Below are 20463 nucleotides of genomic sequence, written 5' to 3' on the forward strand. Positions count from 1 at the left end.
GAGGCACATCACTCTTTTTTTTTTGTCCTGACTGCAAACCATATCAAGAGAAGTGGAACCCATAATCTTATACTAAAAATGCTGATATTTGTTATTGTATTATTCACTGCTGCAAGTTTGTGATTTTTTTCCCATCACAAGAGCTTTTTTTTTTAAGTGAACTAGCACTCTTGGATTATCTTATGCATCCTGTTAAATGTTTTGGCCTCTATCACTTAAAGCAGAGGTTACTTCATGACCCTGGCTCCAAGCCTCCCCCCATTTATTGTAGCGGTAAGGAAGTTCAGTATGGCTTTTAGAGGAAGAACAGCCTGAAAATGCACTACAATGCAGACCTAAAATGAAATGTTACAGGCATGTGAAAGTCTGAATGCAGCCCCAGTTCAGAACAAAAACTTCCAGAATGGCACGAAATCTCTCATTCCATTTCTTCTTCTTTTTTAAATCATTTCATAAAACATTGCACCATTCCTCTTATGAATCAATTCACAACATAATCAATTTAATGCACAAATTGTTGATTCTAATTCATAATCGGTAGCATGTCCCCCAAATAAGCAATAGGAATTCTGACCATTTTCTATCTTGCTGTTACTGTTGTGTGATTCTATTTTTCTGGTATGTTAGATCAAGGTACCTTTACTTAACTAGTATTCTTTTCTTGCTTAAGTAGTTCTTTCAATCACTACTGAAATGCTTGAAGTTAATGTACATTTTCTTGTCTTTTGCATGTTTGTTTATCTTGCAAATCTGTGGCCCCTGGAAGAATATCACATGGGTAAGAGTTCCCCATTTGTGCCTGCTGGCCCAAAGGTTGAATTTTGGGTGTACCAGGGGCTGAGTCACAAAATTGCTCCCTCCCATTGTGAGAGGGAAATCACCATCACACGACAAAAGACTGAAGCCCTCCCTTTATGGTCTTGTTTGCTAATTAACATCATATTAAAATGTGGTGTACCCATTTTAGGAATTGTACGCTATTACTCTTCAGCATTTTCACTTTTAAAATTAGTTACTCCACCCTCCTTTAAAAATAGCAAACCCTGTTAGCAGGCAGGAAAATCTCACCTACTCCCCAAAACTGGTCAAGGAAAGATCTTTAAAACAAATGAACAAAAAAACACCACAGAAACCATTTAATTAGCATATAGAATTTTATTTCCTTTTAAGTCACATTTAACAATTTGCTGATGAATATACTTTAACCTTGCCAGTTTAGTGGCGGCAGCAAGCTAATAGAATCAGTTGCCTAATGCCACATTACATTGTGATATGTGCCATAGAGTGAAGCAAAAAATACACACAAAATGTACTGTGATGCCTTCAGGCTGGTGTTAAATGGAAAGAAAGAAAGAAAATATTGCTCAACCATTTGATTTTCAAGAGGGGGAGACCGATCAAAGACATAGTTTTAATAGCCACTTGGTTTCCAGATTTTATTCCTTTTCTTGTGGGACAACGATGCTCCAAAGATTCAAAATAGGACACAAACTGCAACCTTTAAAAAAAGTAATAAACTTGGGTTGAACACTATACTTCAGTCTGCAGATGGCATTTATCTTAAGTTTTACTCTGAGCAGACTCACTGAAATCAGCTAACGTAACTAATTAAGAAAATTTAGTATGGCCCTGAACTCATAAAATGCTGAACCATTTTTATTGGTTTGCTTTTACTTAAGAATCTTCACAATGCAGAGAAAGAAGGCAAAACATAGCCCAGTTCTGCAAAGGTGAGAAAAACTAAACTTCGTTCCACCCAGTTATGCTGCAAGTGGGAGCAGTAGCAGTAAGCACACAAGAGAGGGAAAAGTGTTTAACAGCCTAATCACGCACGCCTCTACTTAAAACTGACACCAAGTATCTTCAGCAGAACTTTGAAAATCAAGGTCCGCTGCAATCAATGGGGCTGGGCTCCATGAAATGTGGTTTGGTCTATAGCAGCTGTGTGACACTTGTAGCCCTTGATATGTTAAACTCCCTTCAACATGGCAAACTATCATGGTTGAGGGAAACTGTACATCTCATGGGCCACAGGTTCCCTACCCCTGGAACAACAGCTTTACTTAACAGCACTGCAACAGATTTTTAGGAAGTTATTCAACAAGTTATGCAATTCAGAATTTTGTACTGGATAAGCAGAAAAAAAGCATCCATAAGCTAAATCCAATTGGCACATCTTTGGACTGGTACAGATTCTGGACAGTCGACTGGAAGAGCACTCATTCAATTCCTTTCGCCTTCAGTTCTTCTCGAACACGTTTCAGGTAATCTGGATCGGGGTAGCCAAAACTAGGAGAGAAAGAGTTTTGTTTGTAAACCAAGCAATTCCCCAATGAAGAGAGGTTGTTGTCTAATATATCTATCAAAATACTGTGTACTCAAATATTGGAGAAACAGTGTGCTGACACCACAGTGGTCCAAGAAAAAGAACTCTGCAGGAATCTTCAGTTATTCTGAGGTGAGGATTTGAATGCAACATTTGCGCCTTGGCTTTATGAATACTTGAAGAACATGTACACAACATGTGCCTCATAGGGGATGTGTTAAGCTGGGGTGAATGGCAGCTTGCTGCTGCAGCAGCTTTCTGCTCTCTTGATGGCCTTGAGTGCAGGAGGCCTATAGGTCGAGTCGACTCCTAGCCAAGCGGTAGGAAGTTGAAGTAGACTTGGCCCAGGGCTAGACACAGGACTGGATTATTGTGATTATTCAAAATACTCAATTTTTTTTACGTGTCGTCTTCAAACACCCACTATTAAAATAACATTATATACACTATTGCAGTTTGAGAACATGGCATGCCTCCTGAGCATGCAATTAACAGACAAAACCTGACTTCGCTGTTTGGATCATGCAAAACAAATAACTGCAGCTAAGATTGTGAAATGTGAAAAAAATGTCAGATCACTGTCCAAAACACTTCTTCCAAAATGGTTCCTATACTTGAGTGAAACTGCATCCAACAAAATCAAAGGTAGAACGAGAATACATTGAGAAATGCATCAGTGGCACTTAAACAAATACAACACACCTGCTTGCTCCTCCATAATAGTTAGTTTTGTGGTGAATGTCATTCCAGGTAACAACATTTTTTACACCGGTTGTACGTGACTCGCCAACTGTGAAAATCAACTTTTGATCAAAGGCCTTCTGAAGCAACTTCAAAATTTCTCTTCCTTCTGGGTTATCGGGTAAATATGCTGTCCGATTTGCACCACTGAATGGTCTTCCAGGGTTTGGGTGGCCTTTCTGCAATGCATAGGTATTAAAATAGGTAAAGTGTTATACTTTACTTGCATGAAGCTCAGCAACTGTCAGGGAAGCACTTCTGCTGGATCCCAAGTGTTTATGTAATCCAGCATCTTGTTTCCAACAGTGGTCAGCCAAATGGTTCTGGCAAGGCTCCCAAGGATGGCATAAACAAACAGAAGGAAGCCATCTGTGATTCAGAGGAATCCTGAGAGTACCATTTAGCTTCCATAGCTAACAGACTTCTTGTCACCACACCTTGGGGTAGGGACTCTTGAGCATTGAATTGTGTTGTGCTAAAGAATTACTTTACATACATACATACATTCAACATTTACAATACATCTTCAATCAATATATCCTCTCTACAGACACCTCTGTGATGATGGTGGAATTAAAATATCCCCGTTCATCGATAAAAGAGAAAAAGGGAGACCAGATCGTGTCATATGTATCTTTTTTGGAGATGCCTTTGATTATTCGCTGATAGTATGTGCTCCATCAGAACGCCTCACATACCAAAGAATTACTTTCTTGTGCCCCAAAACTCCTGCCACAATCAGCGTCATTGGGTGCAACCTTCCCATGTTTGTGACAGAAAATCTGTTTACATCATTCATTATTCCATATGCCTCTACCCCAGAGAAGGGCAATCTGTGGCTGTTGGCCTAATTTCATTTAAGTGGCAAGGATGGACAAATGGGAAATGGCAGGTTGTCCAGAAAGGAATGTTGCCCTTCAGCAGAAATAGGTTCCCAAGCCATACTATAGAAGGAAGATGGGGAAACCCAGCCAGATGGGCATGGTATAAATAATAAATTATTATTATTTATTATTATTATTACAGTGGTACCTCTGGATGCGAACGGGATCCATTCCGGAGCCCCGTTCGCATCCTGAGCAGAACGCAACCTGCATCTGTGCATGCCACGATTCGCCACTTCTGCGCATGACGTCATTTTGAGTGTCTGCGTATGCGCGAGTGACGAAACCCGAAAGTAACCCGTTCCGTTACTTCCGGGTCACCACGGAACGCAACCTGAAAACGCTCAACCTGAAGCATATTTAACCTGAGGTATGACTGTATTACTATTTTATATTATAGCCAGAATGGCTGGGCTGAGTGGAACTGCTGGAAGTTGCAGTCCAAACCATCAGGAGGGCAACAGGCTTAGCCCTATGGTTGAGTGAGACAAACCATTCAAGTTCTGTGGAAAGAGAACAAATGTTCCTGATGCAAGAAACGATGTATGTGGAATAATGGCAGATTCTGCAATTGGGGTAATTTAAGCTCCATTCTGTTTATGGCTCTGCTGCTCTCGCCTTCTGGAACTCCCAAACCCCGTCCCAACAGTATGTCACTAGTACAAGTTTTGCCTGTGCATGCAGCAATATAAAGTTTTCCTAAAAGGATATTATGAGCAGATATAAGGTGGGGCTGCTCACACTCCCTCATGCCATTCCAATCCCTCTTCAGCCCCCAAAGTGTTCCTTGCGACTTACCGTTTGAATGCCATCAGGTATGTTATATGAAATTTGGATGGTACCATATCCAGCATAACCAGGAAGCGACGCTCGAGATTTCTGGATGTTCATTGTCCCTGGTGGTTGGTTTCCTTCCACCTTCCCATAGGCCACATTACACACAGGGCAAACAGGCTTGTATTTCAAGGCCTGCTCAATGCACTCAGTACAAAACTCATGCTTGCATTTGGGCAGCACTTTCTTCTGGTGGATTGTGTCCATGCAAATGCTGCACATATCCTCTTGTTTGACTTCCATTCCCTTTGACTCCTTTTGCTCCCTGGGAGGAGGGGAGTGCATTTTGGGGCCCCCGTTTTGCTCCAAATATGCACCTTTAGTTTCTCCGGAGCTGGAACTAGGACCTATGCTTCCTACAGGTGGATCAACATCAGTTTCCAGAAACCTCATGATGTGCTTTTCAACAGAAAGCACATGCTCCGGAATACCATCTAGAATTAGATTATTTTTCTTTGAAATACGCATTGATACTCTGGGATTTTCTTTTTGCAGTGCTGAAAAGAACGTGTCTAGTTTTCTTTTCTGGTCCTCAAGAAGATTCAAGGGGATGACTCTTTCTGTGGGCTGGGTTGAAATCTTCTGATAAAAATGGACAAAGCTCTCATAGGCTTGTAAACATGAATCTGGGTTTGGATAGTTCCTATGCCTAAAGAAAACATATGCTTTCTGCATGCTGAGAACAAACTTTTTCTGTGACTCAGTATTGTACTTTCGGTTTATATATTCAATTTCTTTATCCAATTCTGGTTCCAATAATTTAAATGTCTTAAGATCAAATCCGGTGTCAGTTTTCAAAGGGTAAGCTTCAGATTTTTTTACCAACTCTCCTGCCTCTAATTCCCCTATTGCCCCTTTAGCAGCTGAAATCTCCTTTGCAGGGCCACGGAGAACCAATGCATTTCCCTCTGTTTTAACAAGGATGCTCTTGAAATTGAGGTTTAAAATCTGCTGTGCTTTAGCCATCTGGTCGCTGTCAGCAAAAGACATTCTCTCCTGTTTCAGATCTGCGGTCACCTTCTGAAACGCTGTGACAAAATTATGCTGAGCTTTCTCTAGGAGGCTAGGGTCCCCAACAGAAGAGAAGCATAGAGAAGCCAACCCATTTCCACATTCTTGACTAGTCAGCTTTACACTGAACTTCTGCTCCAGTTCATCAACCTGTTCCTTGCAGGCCTGGCTGAAGTATTCAAAGATAGCTGAAGGAACCTTGATATCATACACATCTACATCATTCTTCCTTCCTTCCTTCCAATCATCCATGGGCATCTCTCTCATAGTCTTTGGCTCTTTAGGGTGTGAAAATTCATTGCTGCGGTGGTGGGGGCCTCCAAGGAGCTTCTCAAAATGACGGTGTAACTTCTCAATGTCATCATAATCTCCTGATACCTTTTCTATGCCAGTCTGCCCTGAGTGCACATCTATTTTTAAGGTGGGACAGACAGTTGTCACCTGACTTCTCTGCTCTTTTGTGATCAATTCAGTATTCAAAGTGGCAGATACGCTAAGAAAGATCTGAAAACAAGAAAAAAAGAGAGAGAAAATCGGTTTTATTAACACACATGCACACAGGGCTTCTCCAAATGCCCTATGTATTGAACATCCATCCCAATTTGCTTGTACAGGACTTACATGGAAGTTAGATTGTTCAATAAAGACGAGACAAATTCATTCTGATTTGTTTGTGGGAAGGTTATACAACAATTAGCATTTATTCTTATTTGGTGTTTATACCTTTCCCAGTTTTTCCTTCTTTTATTCAATGTTCAACTGCCTGATATTAATGATTCAGTTGTTATCAAATAAATGGGTAAAAATAGCCAGTTGAAGAAAACAGTAAAGATGCAGTTAACCAGTACTGGAAGAAGAGGGGCGCAGCTTAGGCGTTCTGAAATTCTAGGCCTTGGTGGATTCTTACCTTTCTGGTCATGCTTTCCAGATCACCTGCATATTTTTCAGTCAGCTTTTGCTCTCCAAAATCATTTGGAAGTGGCAGAGTGCTTGAAGCAGAAAGCGAGCCGGCTGCTGAGCTCTTCAAATAATTTGCAAGTGATGTTTCTGTCATATCCATCATTGACACCTCAGAATCTGGAAGGATATTTATCTTTACAGATCTTCCAGAAACTTCTATGAAATGAGGTCCATTTTTCTTCACTTGTTGCTTCACTAAATTTATTCAAATAAGAAACATATGTTATTGCTATTTCACTTATAATAATACTATGTCACATTTTTGCATTAAGATATCTCAAAGCAGCTTACACAATCAATGTAAAAAATATGTATGATATATCTGTTTTGGTGATATTCATATTGCAAGCCTAAGAAAATTTAATTCTGAAGCCACAGTTACACCAGGTGATATTTGATCCCACATAAGCCAGTGTAACTCAGTCAAAGCCAAACTCCCTCTTACTCTTCAGAATCTCCCATTTTCTGTCAACTTCCCAGGCAATAGACAAATCTCGACCTGGCTGACAGGATTTGCTGTGACTAGTCCCTTTTTGAACACAGCTATGTGGAAGCGAGTGATGTTGCTTAATTTCCAAAACAAGAGAAGGCAGCTAGATTGCAGCCTCCCATTTCAAAAACCTTCCTCACCCCCTTTTCCTAAGTGTCTGGCAGCTAGTTGAAACAGTCCAGTGATGAGGGAAAGGCACTCTGCATATACTCCATTCTTTCAAGACGTTGGCTTCATTTTCTTTCACTTCAAGGTATTTCCATGAGATCCCCAGCCTAATCACTTATTATTAATAATAATACTTATACATCACACAAACAAGCATTGAATAAAACAAACAAACAGTACAAAACAGAAAAAAATGCAAAAACAAAATTACAAGGATGTAAACATAATAACATAATCTGCAATCAAAAATACAAAACATTATGCTCTTCCAAAAAAGGGAAATAACGAAAAACACCAAAAAAAGAAGAAAAGGGAAAAAGGAAAAAAGAAATTGACTTCCAACTAACTCCATGTGGATCTTTATTCCTCATATCACTGGTTGTCTGTAATGATTAAATTTTTGGAGAATTATTCTAATTACCTGTGAGATTTTCATTCTAAACTAAGCCAAGTATGAATCTGGGAATTGGTTCTCTTCATATAATTTATAAAGACTTCCCACTCTCTCCTTATTTTCTCATTAGAATAATTTCTTATTAAGCTCATAAGTTTGGTCAAATGAGAGTTTAAAAAACCCATTCTTCTTTTCTTGGTGTTATGTTACATTTCCAATGTTCTTAATCATTTCTCTAAATGTGCTTGCCAACTTCTCCCTCCCTGCTTTTTGGCAGGACTCCAGGGCCTTTAACAGTTAAGCCAGGGATCTAACAGGTGAAGCTTAACCCCAGTATAGAAACCATAGCTGTCAACTGTCCCTTATGTGGCGGGAAACTCCCTTATCCCAGTGCCGTTTCCTGCTGCTGTCCCGGATTGATGATGTCCCTTAAATTTCCCGGGTTTCATGCTCGCCTGGCTCGGGAGGGAAGCAGCGGCTAGGGGTCCTCCACCTCGAGAGAGCCCGCGCACGAGCTGCCGCGTCTCTGTCTCTCCCTTTTCCCCCTCAGGGGCGCATCGTGAGGAGATGGGTGGCGGCGGGCGGGCAGGCAGCCCCTATCTTGCGAGACTTCTGCCGCGGTGCCAGGGGAAGCCGGAGGCGGCTGAGGGAGGAGGAAGAGGAGGGGATGGGGAGGGACGCAGAAGGGCGGCGCTTCAACGGCTGCCACAGTGCCACAACCGCCTCATGCTGGGCTCGGGGGCGAGAGTCTCTCTCCCTCCCTTTCGGGTGGGGAAGGACCGATGGAACGCCTCGCGCCAGGATGACGGCAGCCCCGATGTGCTGCTTAGTATACCCTCCAACCAGTGCAGCATATTAATATAGTGATTTCCCCCCCCAGCATCCCTTTCATAACTCTATTTTTATAAATCATTTGTCCATCCATAGTTCAAATTTTTACTACAAGTTTTCTGTCAATCCTACCAATGTATGAAACTCTTTACAATAGCTTTTCAAATAAATTATAAACTTTCCCCATTCTTTATTAAAGAGGTCCTCTTCCTGGTTTCTAATTCTGCCTGTAAGCTTTGCCATCTCGATGTCCTTCATCAGTTTTGTCTGCCCCTCTTCTTTGGTTGGAGTTGTACACACTTAGGATCATCTAGTCCAACCACCTGCAAAACACAGTCAGTGGCAGCAAAAGCAGCATGGCTCCATCAGTGCCGGATTGATGTATAAGCTAAGCAAAATCCCTTATTTTGGCTGCTGATCCCTTATTTTCGAGGCTGCCGCCGCCTTATTTTCAAATCTGTAAGTTGACAGCTATGATAGAAACTCAAGCGATAGGGAAAGCTTTAACCGCAAAATTTCTGCCTGTCGTGCAGCTGTTGGGTGGATCAGGATGAATTGGGGTGGGGGTGGATCGGGGCGTGGAAGGCAATAGCAGACGAAGCATGGCGAAAAGGGGAATTCATACTAAGGGCAAAAAGGAAGAGAAAGCTGGAAACTCAAGGGAGCTAGGCGAAAGTGGAAACTCCTTCCCTCTAGACATTTATCCCCACTTTGCTACAGAGAAAGGCCATGCCCAAATGCTTGGAGCCAAGTACTGTACACCACCCCGTCGGGGCCTCTGAAGCCTCCAGTTACCTTCCTCCGACAGGAACTGCACCGAATAGACGTCCCGTTCACGATCCAGAACTCGCACTTCGCATTCGCCGCCCCCGGAGCGTTTCCGGGATTGGAAGTGGCTTTGCAGCTTGAACGCGAGCCTCCCCAAGCCCCTCTCTTCAGGAAAGAGAGAGAGCTGCACGAAGAGCGGAGCAGGAGCGCCGGCCATGGCGGACCAAAGCAGGGGGGCGAGGCTCGGACTTTCACTTTCGGTTCTTCGCCAACTCCCTCGGAGGCGAGCCTGCCTCCTCCTCCTCCTCCTCCTCCTTTCGGGCGCGCCGGAATCCGCCGCTCGGCTCCAGGCTGCGTCGCCGCAGCGCCTCCTGCTGGGAGCAGAGAAGCGCGGCGGGTTACGGAGGAGGCAGGCTGGCTGCTTTTCCGGGAAGGCTGACTCGCCGCTTGCCGAGCGCTGGGCAGAAGCTCAACCGGTGAGGCGGGCCCGGCTCAAAATGCTTGTACACTTGTACGAGAGCGGAGGAAATGGGTGAGCTGAGATGCCCGAGCTCAGGGCTCGTTCCCAAGGCGAGACGTTTCGTCCTTCGAACAGAAGATCACGACCTTGTGACTTCGTTCATTGAATTGCTCCTTAGTACCTCTACTTTCTCGTCTCGGAATTGCTGAAGCAAATTAAGGTGCAATCCTACACTCATTTATTTAGGGATAAGCGTCACTGAACTCTGCAGGAGCGTATAAGTAGATATGTATAGGGTTGCACTAGCATACCCTCCAACATTTCTCCGATGAAAATAGGGAAGTCCCATTCCATCATAATAATTTTACTACTTATACCCCCCCCCCACATCTGACTGGGTTGCCCCAGCCACTCAGGGCAGCTTCCAATTTGTATAAAAACATAATAAAACGTTAAACATTTTTTAAAACTTCCCTATACAGTACAGGATTGCCTTCAGACTGCTCAGGGGTCAGATAACTCCAACATTTCTCCAATTAAAATAGGGACATCCTAAGGAAAAGTGGGACATTCCAGGATCAAATCAGAAACTGGGACGGCTTCTTTAAATCAAGGATGTCCCTGGGAAATAGGGACATTGGAGGGTGTGCCCTATAATTCCCGCCACTTAAATCTAGAGTCGTATAGTGGTGGTAAAAGGGGGTGGGTGGGAATGCAAAATAATAGAATCTAAGAACTTTAATGTTGGACGGGACTCCATAGATCATCTAGTCCAACCCCCTTGTAGGAATATGCATCTGTGTATGGATCAAACCCGCAACTTTGGTATTATCAGCAGCCCATTCAATCTGGCACTCCATTCTTTTTGCACTGGTGGCCATGAAAGGGTGTTAAAACTGTAAGGTATTTTTATTTGCCCTGATCCTTGCGGTTTGGGATAGGAATCTTAGGCCAACCATATTTCCGTAGTGTGGTGGTTCCCTTTTATTTCTATTCAACACCTTCCAAATTAGTGTGGATTAAATTTTAGCCAAGCAGCCCAGTCCTAAACATGTTTAAAGGTAAAGGTAAAGGGACCTCTGACCATTAGGTCCAGTCGTGGCCGACTCTGGGGTTGTGGCACTCATCTTGCTTTATTGACCGAGGGAGCCGGTGTACAGCTTCCAGGTCATGTGGCCAGCATGACTAAGCCGCTTCTGGCGAACCAGAGCAGTGTACGGAAATGCTTAAACATGTTTACTAAGGTGTAAATCCTTTGTGACATGAAGTAACATACTGAGAGCTGGTTTCTTGTAGATGACAAATATGTATCACTTGGAGGCTTTGGGCAACTTAGTTGGGAGCCTAGAGGACAGGACTATTGAATACTGTTAAGAGTTTGGGGTAGGGGGAAGTAGGCTGTGTACAGAGACCCTTATGACCCCTGGATCCTAATACTGTCAAACCTCGGTTCCTGAACGGCTCAATTTTGGAACGTTTTGGCTCCCAAACCCCCGGAAGTAAATTCTCCAGTTTTTAAATGTTTTTCGGAAGCCGAATGTCCATCGCGGCTTCTGCTTGAGTGCAGGAAGCTCTTGCAACCAGTTGGAAGCTGCGCCTTGGTTGTCAAACATTTCAGAAGCCCAATGGACTTCTGGAATGGATTACCTGAGGTTTAACTGTAAGTGTAAGCATTTTTTTAAAATCAGGGTTGGGGAGCCTGTGGCCTTCTAGATGTTCTGAGACTCCAGTTCCCATCAGCCCCAGCCAACATGGCGGATGGCTTGGAGTGAGGAGAGCTGTGGGCCGCAGGATCCCCACCCCTGCTTTAAAGGACAAGAAGATTGTGATCTGGGAAGCAACTTGACAATGGGGTTGAAGTTCCAGCAGGGGTCTCCATGGCAACCAGACCAGAGGATTCCAAGGCAGGCCAGTGTGGCAAAAGCAGCTCCTTGCTGCTTACGCTAGCCTAGGCCAATGGAAAATGGAGGAGCAAAACAGCAACATCTAAGAGGGGACAAAAAAAGAGGAAATTCAAGATGGGGAACATGATGAAATTGTTGGTAAGTCAACACAAAAGAAAAAAAGACTGAAACAGAGGTTCTGAGTCGTTGAAGTGCTTTGAGTGGAAATGACCAGGCAGGGGGAGGGGGAGCTGGACATAATTTTTTTTTTTTATTGAACATGAAAGAAACAAGTTGCTCTGAGCCCTACCTCAGGTTCAGAATATAAACATGACACACGAACAAAACCCCAAATGTCCAGTAATCCCTTCAGCACCTAATTCCACTTTGGAATGAAATGAGAAGCTGGAGGATTGATCTTTACTGGCATATAGTGCATACAGTCACTGCAATCCCAATCTCACTTAACCTGGAAGTAAGACCTATTGAATACAATAGGATTTATTTCTGAGTAGACAGGGTTAGTCATCCAGCCAGCTGGAGTGACTAGTATGGTCCCTGGGGTATGGTCGGAAGGCAAACCACATATGGACCCCATCAGCATTGGCATTCTGCTGGCTCTTGAAGACACACCTGTTTAGCCAAGTATTCCCCTGAATTTGAACTTATTCATATAGTTGTTTAAATTGCTCTTCTAATTGTTATACTGTTTAATGGGCTGCTTTCTTGTACATTTTAATTATGGATGCTTTTAATACAGTTTATTACCGTAATTTATTGTATTGTGAATGTGAGCTGACAGCTTTGTTCTTTGTTTTGTTTTTCCTTTTCTGTGCTTTCTCTTTAATAAATTTGGAACAATAAGCATTAGAAATGGATTCCCGTAATGCTTTAATGGAACTGATTTATAGTGTATTTTAATTACGTATGGGTTTTATAATTGGTTTTATACTTGTAAACTGCTTAGAAGCCATTCTGGCATGTAAGCAGCATATTAAAATAAAATATGTTGAAGCCAAGCAGCTCTGGGTTTAGTCAGTGCCTGGAGGGGGTACCACACATGTATGCTGCCTTGGCTTCCATGATGAAAGAACTGCAGGGTATAAATGTAAGAACATACAGTAATTAATAGCATTAGCAATATAAAACTGTTTTTATTGAATTATTTTCACAGAGGGTGAAGCAGGGCTTTATGAATGAGGATCACAGTCCACAAACATTAACTTCTGGGACATTTGCTGAAGTAATTTTGATTTTGTTTTTTGATTTTGTTTTTACAGACGTCCAGTTCCGAGACTCCACAAAATGACAATGCAGGTAGATAGTTCACTTGATACCTTTCACTGCAGATCAAGTATAGGTAGTGGGGAATCCTCCAGAGGTTGTGGGCTCCATGTTAACTACCCCTGGGGTAGTGATTATAAATAGGTTTCTGCTTTTCAGAAGAGGAAAGCCTACAGGAGACAGGGATCAGGTTTCTCTCCAGATTCCTATACTGCAGGGTTTCTTGTACTTTGATCCACCTTCTTCATCTCTTCATCTGCCCTTCTATTCATGTGGAGCTGTGCATGCATAGTCTGCATATTGGGTGAGGGTGTGTGTGTGGATTATAGCCAATATCCGCTTCTTGGCAGCTTCCCCAATTACTGTAAAACCGGCATAGCAACAAGTCACATTTTGTGATGTGATGCTGGAGAATAATTGCTCTAGGCGTTATACTCTCTCAACAACTTTTCTATAGGGGCCGTTAGATACGCAGCATTATTTAAAGAGATCAACATTTCTATTGGTCGGTTAGGTTGAGAGGGCATTTTGCAGTTATAATATATTGGCAAGTAATTTTATTTTCCTGAGCCATTTTGGTGTGGGGGTGAACAGAGAAATCTAAAACATGTGCAGGTAGAAAGGTTTTATGTAAACCCTCACCCATAACACCACAAAATATGTACTTTGTTTTTTCCCCCCTAGAGATCAGAATGCCAATAGATGAGGAAATGCTATCCATTCCAATCAGCAACAATGTTTATGCAATTCTTAAGAGGAGAGAGAACTACCTGTGTAGTCTGCTTGAAAAGAAGTTTGGCTGCATAACTGTCCTCAAGAGCATCAGGAATCCCACCGAAGTGTATAGGAAAAGCCTGAAGGAAGGAATTGAAGTTTCTGTCTGGGTAGATGATCTTACAAGGCACGAGGCCGATGCTTTGGTGAATGCAGCCAATGAATACCTGCATCACTTTGGAGGCCTTGCATTTGCCCTCCTGAAAGCTGGAGGGCCAGAAATTGAAGAGCACTGCAAGCATTTCATTGAAAAGAACGGACCGCTCAGCGCTGGCCAGATTGCAGTCACTAGTGGAGGAAGACTCCATTGTAAGCAAGTCATCCATGCAGTGGGTCCAAGATGGTCGGAGGAGCAGAGGGAGGAATGTTGCTTCAAGCTTGAAGCAGCCATCATCAATATTCTGAAATATGTCAATGCTCCAGAAAACAATATCAAGTCCGTGGCCATTCCTGCCCTCAGCTCTGGAATCTTCAACTTCCCGCAGGATTTATGTGCTCAAGTCATCGTACGGACAATAAAGAATTTTATTCAGTTAGCTCCGTTATTTGGTTACTTGCAAGAAATCCACCTTGTGAACATTGATGAGACCACAGCTGAAGTCATGAAAAGGGCGTGCGAAGAGTTGCTAGGCACCAACGATGTTGTGCCTCTGGCGGAAGCAGCAGACTCCATCACAGTCAATGATCTCTGTCTCCAGATAAAAAAAGGGAACATAGAAGCACAGCAAGTAGGTTACCGTATTCTTACAGGTGATATGGAGAGGGTGAATATTCATTACTTTCCCCATTAATTGGGTTTTTCAATGCTCACAAGTACCAGATAGATTATTTAATAGCCATAGGCCTGGGTAAAGAGGAACATTTTTGCCTGGCACCTAAAAACACGTAGTGATGGCGCCAGGCAAGCCTCTCTGGGGAGACCATGCATGTAGAAATCATGCATAGATTCAAAATGAAATTGTTTCTGATTCTTATATCATTCTCTTCCAGGCTTCCATTATTATTAGCTCTGTGACTGTGCAAGATGATCTCTCTCAAGGAACCATTTCAAGAGCAATCCTCGAAAAGGCAGGTCCAGCTATGCAGGAGCAATTTCTCTCTGAGTTACAGAGACTTCCAGCAGATAACCTGAAACTCATATTCACAAAAGGGTGCAATATTGACTGTGAGTTTGTGCTCCATGTGGTATGGCCATCTTACAGTGAATGCAACGCACAGGAGGTGATGGCTTTTTTTCTATTAGCTTTCCATTTCACTGAATGGGGGGTGGGAATCACCATTATAACTACTTTCCTCCTCCAACAGGCACTAAAAGCTGCAGTTTCTAAAAGTCTTCTCAAGGCTCAAGAGCAGCAGTCCTCATCAGTTTGTTTTCCTCTCCTTGGGATTGAAGATTTACACATGCCAAAGGATGAAGTGGTAGAGATTATGGTGGAGGAAATAATACACTTTGCGGAGGAATATCCTGGGAAGAAGCCTGATGTATTCATTGTGGTTCCTCCAGATGACAGTGATGTTTATGAGGTGAGGTTCTGAATGCTCATGGCAAGTAGCTAAAGATTGGCCATCTAATACAGTGGCCATCTAATACATACGTTTCAGGTTACAGACTCCACTAACCCAGAAATATTACCTCAGGTTAAGAACTTTGCTTCAGGATGAGAACAGAAATTGTGCTCCAGTGGCACGGCAGCAGCAGGAGGCCCCATTAGCTAAAGGGTTGCTTCAGGTTAAGAATAGTTTCAGGTTAAGAACGGACCTCTGGAATGAATTAAGTACTTAACCTGAGGTACCACTGTATCTTCAAATCACCAGAGTGTACAAAGCAAATAACAGAAATATTACCTCAGGTTAAGAACTTTGCTTCAGGATGAGAACAGAAATTGTGCTCCGGTGGCGCGGCGGCAGCGGGAGGCCCCATTAGCTAAAGCGGTACCTCAGGTTAAGAACAGTTTCAGGTTAAGAACGGACCTCTAGAATGAATTAAGTTCTTAACCCGAGGTACCACTGTAAATGCATCTCTCTAAAACATTTTTCTATAGTTCTATACTGGTTTCCACATACTAGTGCCCTCCAAATATTTTGGAATACAGCACAACTGTGGTCAGCTCCAGCCAGGATGGCAAAGGTCAAAGATGATGAGAGCTATTGTCCCAACAACATACAGATGGTGCTAGATTGGAGAAGCCTGGGTTATCATTTGAGATAGGCACAATGCTCAGTTTAATACAGGAACTCTCACTACTGCCCATTATACTCATTGTGTGGGATTATACTGCCCCAGGTCTAATCTTGAATGTGAATATGAAATAAATGGTGATGGGTTTAGCTTTCTGCAGTGGAAAATGACCATTGTTATTAGAAGCTGAAATTTATAGTGCTTTGTACACTACGTCCTAAACTGGCACAATAATGCTTAGAACTGAGCCCCCAAAAAGCAGCAATCATATGTGTTTTCTCTCTTTTTAAAGGCTTTCTTCACCAAGCTTATGTCAGTCAAAAACAAACTGGAAGAAAAGATGGACTGCAGCAATATGGATGGCATGGGTAATAAATAAATGGGATGGTTAAAACTGGTTGAGATTCTCTGTATATATGTATATATATATATATATATATGAAATGTTTTAATGTTTGACTACAAATAGAACATGTCAGGAATATTAGAAAACTTTGTGTAGGTTTTAATGAGGGACTTGAAAGATGAGTGGAGTTGAAGAAGAGGCAGGGAGAATTACGTAGTAGAGTTGGTAAGAAATAATTCTAGCAAGGGTTCAATTTAGACTTTAGTAGCGGAACACGGTTTCAAAGTCCACTTTTGGTTTTCTTGTAATTTCAACCAATTAGCCCTGTCAAGCAACAGAAAAATAACCCGCCCCCTAATCTATCTGTGTGAGCCCTTCAAATATTTGACTATCATATCACCTCTTAATTGTCCCTTCTTCATGAGTCATTCACTAACCATTGCAACACCTACCAATAATATTTTTCAGAGGTACAGACTGACATACAAGCCGATGGATGTTGTGAAAAAAACGGACCATTTGTGGAACTTATTGGACGCAGCCAGGAAACGCTGGAGGCAGCAGGACTGTGGCTCCAAAACATCATACAAGTTGAGGAAACTCACCGGATCGTTATACAAAATTATAACCTTCTCAACCTTGGCAGTGGTCAGCCAGTTGAGCTGTCTCATCTGCAGCAGCACTTTGGCATAACCATAGTGGAGAGTTTGACCGGGGAGGGTGCAGCTCTCGAGATCGAAGGTTCCCCCCGAGCCGTGATTGATGCAACATTCGCTATCGAATTCATGCTGCAGACTACAGCCAAGCAAGAAATGAAGGCAGGCGGTACGTGGGGCTGTATATACATAAGCACAACGCTGTTATGGAAAATATGTGAACACCTGCTAAGAAAGCATCTGGTGAAGAATTTGGCTTATTGATATCCTTTACCTTATACTAAGGGCAGACTTCTAGCCTGTACAAAAAACAATTTGAAACCATACAGGCAGTAGCCTTATTCAGTTGCTCTCCCCACCAGGCCATTTCCATTGTGCAAGTCGGTGCAAGGGTGAAACCTTTAACCAAACCCTTCCTATACATCACTGTCACTATCCCTGTACCCACCTGGTCCATTGAAGGCTGAACATTTTTATTTTTATTATTAAATTTGTACCCTTTCCACAACACGTTTTGAAAGAGCATCGGATGTCAATCAGCCAAAGTATTTTATTATTATAATTATTAAATTTGGTGAAGAATTTGGCTTTGCAGTGGAAAGCCTTTTCGACTCAAGTAGGCTCCTGGATGTGATTTAGAACCCTAAGAAATCACGGTAAGAGGTTACAGGATTGCAGCCTCAAAGGATTTCAGTTGTTACTGTCAAAGGAAATATTACCACTCTGTGAAGAAGGGGCCTTTATTAAACAATGAACTCATTGTGCTTACTGTTTTTCCATTTTAATAAGCAACAGGCATTACCCGTCTCCAGTAAGCTTACGGTTAATTTTCCAATCTGAAAGTTGCACTACTATTCAGTATTTTATTACCTGCATCTAGGATCTCTGAGAAACTCTCCTCATCAAGAAGGCCACAAAGAACTGGCGAGTAAATACTGTTACCAAGTCACTCCGATAGAGTCGTATCTTCAAGAATTCAAGTACAAAGAAAAACAGCTTGAAAAAGCTGGCCTCCGGGTTCTGAAGGTAAAGAGATAACCAATGGCAAACTAATTCTGAAAGAATATTGTGATGTTTTACAAATATCTAAAACCAAGAGGAATATAGGAGGGTAAAATCCAAGTCAAAATGATTATTGAAAACTGATAGGTTTTTACCAATATGTGGTATACTCCTAAATCAAACTCAGATCACATTACTTCATGTAGAGAATAAATTGGAACCGTTTGGTCTTTTTTCATCCTGGAATTTCTATTTTAAAAACAAATTGAAATAAAAAAGTACTTAGCATTGGAACAGTATGTAATTTTTAGTGTTGCTGCTATTGAGCTGGGCACAACTTACTTTCATTTTCATTTCAGATAGAGAAAATATGCAATCCTCTTTTAGAATCTACCTTCCAAAGGATTAAAATAAAAATTGAAGGAAAAAATGCTGGAATGCCAGTATGCCATAGGCTATACCATCGTGTCCCAGCTCAGTACTGTAGTCTGGTGTGCAAAACGGGATTTCAGAAAACCTACCCCTCCTCCTTACAAGGTAAAGCATGCATATACCCATGAAAAGCAAAACCCCCCAGAAAATCAGAAGATTATCTTCAAACAATTTGACTGCCATGTTGATACATTCATCACAGGTGTTCAAGTACATTAATTCAAAGCTTAAAAAGCTAGCTAAATAAAATATAAAATCAAGTGGTACCTATCTGGTTCTTAAATTTATCACTATTGTCCTCACAGTAAGATTTACGGTAGCTTTTCCTCTGTAAACTGATCTAGAGTTAGACTACAGTGTCCATTGCTGCCACCAGGGCTGGTGTAGCTAGTGGGCAGTGTGAATCTGCTGCCTCTGGTGGCAAAAGGCTCTGAGGTGGTGCCCAGGTGGGTGCTCTGCCTGCCCCACTGCCTCCACTGCTGGCATCAGGACAGATTTCACACAAGATCTCACAAGATCTTGTAGTGCGTGCAAAATCTCATCTGAAATCAGCGCCACTGCTCCACCAGTAGCAGTGGAACAGCACTTCCCATCTTGTCTCAAGCAGCAAAATTGGATGTGCTGCTCCCGATTGCCACCATGATTGCAATTGTTGAAATAATTATAATACCAGCAGTTTCCCAGCATGTCCTTAAGGCTTCTTCAATTATTACTTGGTCCTCTTATTTCCATTCAGGGCGGGAGTGGGAGCAGACCAAGTCATATTCAGAAGCAGTTTGTCTTGCATACTGCTACCATAATGAAAACATGTCTCTGTTTAATCAGTCTGTGTTTTGCATTGTTTTCCAGACCAGAAATATGGAGCTGGCATCTACTTTAACAAGAACCCCAGGAACCTTGTAACAGATACCAGGGAAAAATGTGAAATGGACCACTTGATCTGTGTGTTTGAGGCTGAAGTTGTAACAGGCTCGTATACAAGGGGCAATCGAAGCTATGTTGCACCACCATTAATTAGTGCAAGTAGCATGAAACTCTATGACAGTGTTGTTGACGATATTCACAACCCTGAAATCTTCGTCATTTTCAATAGGGAGCAAGCTCTCCCGCTGTATTTGTTGACTTGTTCCCTGCTTTGGAATCCAGTGCAGAAGACCCAGTTGGAACCATCAGCTCAGAATCTATGAGGCCTTAAAGTTCAACAAATGATAGATACTAGGTTCTATGAGTAAGGTTTAAGTAATTTATGTATATGGCAGTTCTCTGATGCAGTGAAAAATCTTGCCTCGTTACAATCTTGAAGTATCGTTATTGCTTAATAAGCAATCTCAGCATGGGAAGCTTTAATTTGATTTAAAAGAGAACCGCTGCATTCACAACACAACTTCTTATATTAAAATGCCAACTTTAAACCATCTGCAAATATTTGGTTTTTTTCTGTACAAGAATATAATAGCAAGTGCTTCATGCAGTTCAGGATCAGCTTTTGTCTAAGTGCCAGAGATGCTGCTTTTGGAAATTTCAAACTTCAGAAAATTCCAAGTAACCTTGTATTTCTAGAATGTCTTTGATGGTTTATTGAATTAAGTGCTATTAAATCAGTTGGTTTAAAATCCACAATAAATACCATGTTTCTATCAGCTGTACCACTAAATGTCAGTGTAACATTCAGCTCCTTCTCTATGCCATTGCATACATGCTTTGGATATGGGGTGAAGACTACCTGCAACTACATTGGAACATATGACCCAAATTCTTAGGATTAAAGGGGGGCAAATATTATAAATGAGCTTTTAATAGGTTATGATCCTTAAACATTACCTTTGTTGCATTAGCTAAAGGAGGCAATAACTGGTGTGTGACAGATACTAAAAATAGTAAGATTCCTTTGAAATAATACCATCTTTTGAGGTTTTATAGTTTCCATCTTTTAGTAGATTCTTGAACATCTGGCAATAGCATTTTTGAATAGTGGACATCTTTATAAATGTGTCCCCCCAAAAAAAGAATCTGTTAAGGGTGAGTACTCCCAGAAAAAAA

General features: G+C 42.0%; 2 protein-coding genes across 2 annotated transcripts; one reads left to right on the forward strand and one right to left on the reverse strand.

The window, feature by feature from the left end:
* Positions 1-1135: 1135 nt before the first annotated feature.
* DTX3L (deltex E3 ubiquitin ligase 3L) lies at positions 1136-9697 on the reverse strand. The gene is made up of 5 exons (XM_081855049.1): positions 9435-9697; positions 6704-6951; positions 4750-6300; positions 3029-3246; positions 1136-2289 (listed from the first exon to the last, which is right to left on the reverse strand). Exons 1-5 carry the CDS (start codon positions 9622-9624, stop codon positions 2220-2222), a joined length of 2277 nt encoding a protein of 758 aa, XP_081711175.1. The 5' UTR covers positions 9625-9697; the 3' UTR covers positions 1136-2219.
* A 2044-nt stretch (positions 9698-11741) lies between these two features.
* On the forward strand, positions 11742-19838 carry PARP9 (poly(ADP-ribose) polymerase family member 9). Its single transcript, XM_081871474.1, has 10 exons — positions 11742-11909; positions 13031-13067; positions 13719-14536; positions 14799-15029; positions 15114-15332; positions 16280-16355; positions 16802-17158; positions 17870-18015; positions 18351-18528; positions 19273-19838. Exons 1-10 carry the CDS (start codon positions 11886-11888, stop codon positions 19608-19610), a joined length of 2424 nt encoding a protein of 807 aa, XP_081727600.1. The 5' UTR covers positions 11742-11885; the 3' UTR covers positions 19611-19838.
* Positions 19839-20463: the final 625 nt, after the last annotated feature.

The sequence above is a fragment of the Podarcis erhardii genome, assembly GCF_964252035.2.
Source record: "Podarcis erhardii genome assembly, chromosome: 1".
NCBI classification, from domain to species: Eukaryota; Metazoa; Chordata; class Lepidosauria; order Squamata; family Lacertidae; genus Podarcis; species Podarcis erhardii.

What these genes read in the sequence shown, in the direction of transcription:
- DTX3L (XM_081855049.1), bottom strand. Translation starts at nt 9,624, where the DNA reads ATGGCCGGCGCTCCTGCTCCGCTCTTCGTGCAGCTCTCTCTCTTTCCT. An exon ending in GCAGTTCCTGTCGGAGGAAG is followed by an intron (nt 6,952 to 9,434) that starts GTAACTGGAGGC and finishes GAATAAATTTAG; the next exon opens with TGAAGCAACAAGTGAAGAAA. An exon ending in TGGAAAGCATGACCAGAAAG is followed by an intron (nt 6,301 to 6,703) that starts GTAAGAATCCAC and finishes TCTTGTTTTCAG; the next exon opens with ATCTTTCTTAGCGTATCTGC.
- PARP9 (XM_081871474.1), top strand. Translation starts at nt 11,886, where the DNA reads ATGGGGAACATGATGAAATTGTTG. An exon ending in GGAACATAGAAGCACAGCAA is followed by an intron (nt 14,537 to 14,798) that starts GTAGGTTACCGT and finishes ATTCTCTTCCAG; the next exon opens with GCTTCCATTATTATTAGCTC. An exon ending in GCAAGAAATGAAGGCAGGCG is followed by an intron (nt 17,159 to 17,869) that starts GTACGTGGGGCT and finishes ACCTGCATCTAG; the next exon opens with GATCTCTGAGAAACTCTCCT.